Source organism: Carlito syrichta, unplaced genomic scaffold, assembly GCF_000164805.1.
Source record: "Carlito syrichta isolate Samal-C Ts95f unplaced genomic scaffold, Tarsius_syrichta-2.0.1 Scaffold314875, whole genome shotgun sequence".
Classification (NCBI taxonomy): Eukaryota; Metazoa; Chordata; class Mammalia; order Primates; family Tarsiidae; genus Carlito; species Carlito syrichta.
The window spans coordinates 488,017-493,810 of NW_007258971.1; the positions used below are offsets into that span (position 1 = coordinate 488,017).

The 5,794-nt window shown below is 40.9% G+C and overlaps 1 protein-coding gene across 2 annotated transcripts in view; it reads right to left on the reverse strand.

Annotated features, from left to right (window-relative positions):
- The window catches only part of WDR78 (WD repeat domain 78), a 135,880-nt gene that overhangs the window by 25,994 nt on the left and 104,092 nt on the right, over positions 1-5,794 (reverse strand). For both annotated transcript variants that reach the window (XM_008072200.2, XM_008072205.2), the window contains exon 9: positions 3,292-3,500. In XM_008072200.2, coding sequence (XP_008070391.1) covers positions 3,292-3,500 — 209 coding nt within the window. The remainder of the gene's footprint in view (positions 1-3,291; positions 3,501-5,794) is intronic.

Here is a 5,794-nt window from a genome sequence, read left to right on the forward strand (position 1 = left end):
ACTTAAAAAAAAAAAAAAAAAAAGAATCGATTGCTAGCAAGATCTTTTACATATTGAAGTAATCTTCCAAGATTATTTTATTATATCCTAATATCTCATGGGTTTTTAGGATGAACTAATTATTTCAAATGTAAAATAAAGAACACTGAAGTTAAAAGCAAGTGCTATGGACTGACTTGTGGCCCTCTAAATTCATATGTTGAAACTCTGACCCCCAATATGATTGTATTTGGAGATAAGGATGCTAGGAGGTAAACTGAGGTTCAATGAGGTCATAAGGGTAGGGTCCTAACCCGATGTGATTGGTGGCTTTATAAGAAGAGAAAGATGTGCCAAAGCGCTCTCTTTGCCAGGTGAAGATGCAGTGAGAAGGCAGTCACGGGAAGACAGGAAGAGATCTCAGGAACCGAATCAGCAGCACCTTGACCTTGGACTTCCCAGCCTCCACATCCATGAGAAAATAAGTTGCTATTGTTTAAGCCACCTAGCCTATAATATTTTGTTATGGCAGCATGAGCTAACTAATACAGAAGACCATTTCAAGAAATGCATATGCAAATACATATAGACAAAAGTTTAATGGCTGGTCAAACCCAGCCTCCTCCCTGTAATCATAATACTTTATTTTAAAAAAATAATCCATTTTCTTATCACTGCCTTACTTTCAGGCCAACATCATTTTCCCACAATTCATTGTCTTAAAAGCCTTTTTTGCCACTACCCTTTTTACCCTGACATCGACAAGTTTCTGTTCACCTCTTCTAGACTTATGCTTATGCATAAGCATTTCTTTCTCTAAGAAGCATCCAAGAGTTTCTCTTACATGCATCCTTGGCACTATTTACTCTTCTTATCACAGCACACTGGGAATTTTTGTATGGGCAGGGTCTATGTATGATGTAATTACTATGGTGTCTCTATGGCCTAACAGTGTGCCCGACACAAAGTTAATGTTCAGTAAATGCTTGTAGAATTAATTAATACATGTTACAGATCCCATCTGTACTCTGTCTGTACTTAGCTTTATTCAAAATGATTTAATCTCAAAATCAAGGGACTGATTTTTACAATGCTAGAATATTCAGCTTATAAAAGAGTTTAGTGTGTCTTTCTTGCCGATTTTAAAAATCCACTTATCAGGCTGGGTGTGGAGGCTCACACCCATAATCCCAGCACTTTTGGAGGCCAAGATGGGAGGACAGCTTGAGCTCAGGAGTTCAAGACCAGCTTAGGCAACACAGTGAGATGTTGTCTCTACAAAAAATAAAAAAATTAGTCGGATGTGGGGGCACAAGTAGTCCCAGCTACTCAGGAGACTGAGGCAGAGGATCACCTGAGGCCAAGAGTCGAGGCTGTAATGTGATGGTGCTACTACACTGCAGCTGGGGCAACACAGTGAGACTCTGATTCGAAGAAAAAGACCAGCTTGTAACAACAAAGCGAGACCACATTTCTATGAAAATATTAAAATTTTTTAAAGTTTTTGAAAAATAAACCTTGACTGGGCACGGTGGCTCAAGCCTGTCATCCTAGCACTTTGGGAGGCCAAGGTGAGGGGATTGCCTGAGCCCATGGGTTCAAGAACAGCCTGGGCAACTTGACGAGACCTCATGTTTACAATAAATCAAAAAAATTAGCCGGGCATGGTAGTGCACACCTGTCATTCTGGCTACTTGGAAGGCTGAGGCAGAAGGATCACCTGAGTCCAGCAGGTCAATGCTGGGGTGACCGTGAGCATGTGTGTCACTGCAGTCCAGCCTGGGTGACAGAGTGAGACTCCAACTCGATAAATAAATAAATAAAAACCTTACTTATCGACAAGATATTCTCAAAGATGGTTTTATAAAGACAAATTCATAGTCTAAGTATTTTATTTTGTTAAAAAATAATACATATAATTTAAAAATGTGTTATGTAGCTTTCAAGAAAAATGATTATAAACTTTATTTTTTAATAACCATGACAACTATTATGTTTGCACATAGCACTTGATAAAGGTGTGGCAATAAAATAAGGCAAGGTGTGTGTGTGTGTGTGTGTGTGTGTGTGTGTGTGTGTGTGTGTAGGTCCCACTTTGTTGACCAAGCTGGAGTACAGTGGCACAATCATGGCTCACAGAAGCCTCAGGCAATCCCTCCACCTCAGCCTCCTGAGTAGCTGGGACTACAAGCATGCACCACAATGTCTGGTTAATTTTATTTTTTGTAGAGACGAGGTCTCGCTATGTTGCCCAAGCTGGTCTCAAAGTACTGGGCTCAAGCAATCCTCCCACCTCTGCCTCGCAAAGTGCTGAGATTACAGGTATGAGCAACCACGCCCAGCCTAGTAAGGCAAATTCTTAAACATATACAATATAATATAATTTAAACAAACAAGTTAGTTTTGACCGTTTTAACAATACACTACATATTTATTCCAAAGTTACTGCCATTACTCGAAGGATTTTTGGAATGGCTAATGGGGAAATGCCTTCAGAACCAATTTTATAAACCCCAGGAGAAAATCGGTCTTGTTTCTCTATAACTGTCTCTATCTTACAAGTAGACTTGCCATTCTTCAGCTTGATAATTCATCTTCTTTGCCTCAAGATGTCTTCTGGTAGTGCAGAGGTTAAGAGCAAGAACTCTGGAGCCAGATGTCTGCATCTGAATTCTGGCTGCTTCGCTTTCTAGCTGCGTGACTTTGGGCAAGTTATTTACTATTCCTGAGCTTCAGTTTCCTCTCAACATAATGAGGAAAATGATAGCGTCTGACTCATAGAGTTGTGATAATACAGGTGAAACACAACAGTGCCTGGTACTTACTAAGCACTGTTCAAACACTTGCTAATGTTAGTAGTCATGGAGTTTTAAAGAATCTCAAAATTATTTTGTGCTTTTGTAGGTCACTGGATCAAGGTTATATTTTCAAATATGACTACTTTGAGAATGCAACTTGCATATAAAAGCTTGTTAAACTAAATCAACCATATACTACCTCTAGTTTACTTTTCAGTATCTGACATGAAGTAGGAGAATGCCATGTCCCTAGTCGAGCTCCTAGAATACAAACGGTAATGTTTTATGCATTAAATGTTTCATACACGAAAAGAGAAAAACATTATTTTGTCACTACTTGAATTTTCCCCATTTTGAAACATGAACTTATTTTAGGGGCATTCTAAAACTAAGACTTTTGGTCAATTTAAGTCCCCTGCCCTTTATCTAAGGGAATATAAATTCTCCATTATTTGAGCTTGACAGTTGCCCTTAAATGGCAGAGATAGAATTGCTAGAATGTTTGCTAACTTACTGGATTTGTTTTATTCCAGGCAAGGCTGCTCACATTGAGGCCTTTGGTCAGGTCACAGGAAAAAGACCAAAGTCGTTCCAAATTGGCTGGGATTGTTGATTGTTCTGCATGTATTTCTGTTTCTTCTTCCTCCTCCTTCCTAACTTCGTCCTCTGCCTCTTCATGCTTTTCACCTTCCAAAAAGTCTTCAGGCTCTTCAAGTTCTGGCTCTAAAAGTTAATCAAACAAAAAGACCATTGTCCTTGACATCTGAGGGCCCTGCCAAGCGCTCCAAACAGCATCTCCAGCTACCACTGACACTTGAAGCATCACTGGGTCTGCTGGGTCGGAAGGCTGAAGCAGCAGGGTACCTGGATGGGCAGCCTGGACCTGCTAAGGGCCTTTTATCACTCCGGCCCCCGTGCAGAGCTAGCAGCTCTTCTGGCTGCGCAGTGAATGGGCCAGTCTAGCACAATCCTCACAATCCTCCTGCCTCGCCCTCACAAAGTGCTGGCATTACAGGCATGAGTCACTCTGTCTGGCCCTTTTTGCCCATGTTTTAATCATGCTGCTTGTTTTCTTATTGTTAGGTTTTAAGAGTTATTTGTGTATTTTAGATAAGTTATTTATCAGATATGTCTTTTGCAAGTATTGTTTCCCAAGTATGTGATTTATCTTCTTACTCTCTCAACAATGTCTTTTGCAGAGCAAAAGTTCTTAATTTTAATGAAGTCCAGCTTATCAATTATTTCTCTCAATGGATCATGCCTTTGGTGTTATATTTTAAAAGCCATTGCAATATTTAAGGTCACCTATTGTTTCTCCTCTGTTATCTTCTAGAAGTTTTATAGTTTTGCATCTTACATTAAGGTATTCAATCTATTTAATTTTTATGAAGAGTATAAGGTGTCTGTCTAGATTCATTTTTTAACACTATTTGCTGAAAAAACTATCCTTCCCCCATTGAATTGCCCTTCTTCTTTTGTCAAAGACCAGTTGACTACATTTAGGTCACTCTATTTCTGGGCTCTCTCTTCTATTCTATATTTTTGTCTGTGATCTTGCCAATACCACACTTCCTTCATCACTGTAGCTTAACAATAAGTCACGAAGTCAGGTAGTATCAGTTCCCTGACTTTGTTCTTTTCCTTAATACTGTGTTGAATATTCTGAGTATGATAGCTTTTTAAAAGTCCTTCTCTTCTTTTTTCTACCATCACAGTCACCTTTTCATCTGTTTCTCTGGACTGATTTTTCTTGTAGTTATGGGTCACATTTTCCTGCTTATTCACATTACTAGTAATATTTTTGGGAGAGTGCTGGACTCATAAATGTTACAATGTTGAATGTCTGGATTGTGTTTTCTGCTTTTAAAAAGTGTTGAGATTTGTTGCAGCAAGTGGTTAACTTACTTTCAGATTAGCTTGAAATTTTTAAGGCTGTTTCTGAAGGGCTGTTGGGAGATACAGACTAGTCTTTACTCAAGGACTGTCTTGTCCTACTGTTGAGGTATCATCCTTCTAGATAGCTGCTGAACACCTCAGATGTACATCAGGGTCTGTCTCTCTGGCTATCTGAACTCAAATGTCACACTGCAAAAAAGATACCTGCACACACATGTTTATTGCAGCACTATTCACACTAGCAAAAACATGGAACCAACCGTGCTGCCCAAGTGCTGCCCAACAAAACTCGACTGGACAAAAGAAAATGTGGTACATATACATGATGGAATATTATGCAGCCATAAAGAAGGATAAACACATGGACTTCACGGTAACTTGGATGGGTTCAAAGTCTATCATACTCAAGGATCTATCACAGAAACAAAGAACTGAGTACCACTCATAAATGAATCCTGAACAATTAGCATAATACAATAAGAAAGGGATTGACAGGAGTGGGATACTGGGGGGGGGAGGGTGGCACATAACATCAACAAGGGTACCTGATCACAAACCAGGCAAAGTGGGGACCAAAGGAAGGTCCAAACCTTACCTCCTTACCTGTACGATATCCACTTGTACACCTAATCCTGAATTGTACTCCACATCTTTAAGATAAATAAATATATATATATATTTATATATATATATAAATAAAACAAGTAAATAAATAAAGAGGCAGACTGGAGAGCACTCGCTATAAAGAGTGTTACCAGGCTCCCCCAAGGGCTGGTGGACACAGTACACAGGTAACGGGGCGGATCAGAGGCTCTCAGCACGCCTCACCCATCAGAACACGGTGAAACAGGGTGGAGGGATCAACACGGGAAACTCCATTTCAAGAAGGAGAAGGGATGTGCATCCGAGGGGCAAAGGACCCCCGGGTCTCAGGGCGGAGAAGACAGCGAGCAGCCCCTGGACGGCGCCTGGGCGAAGAACAACGAGGAAAATGAGCGTGGCCCGGACGCCGGCGGGACTGGAGCCCCGAGCCGCGTCTTCCCAGCGGGGTCTGCTTGGCGCAGGCCCCGGAGCCATCCCGGGGGAGGCCGAGAGCCGGCGGGAAGGAAGGACCCAGGGCA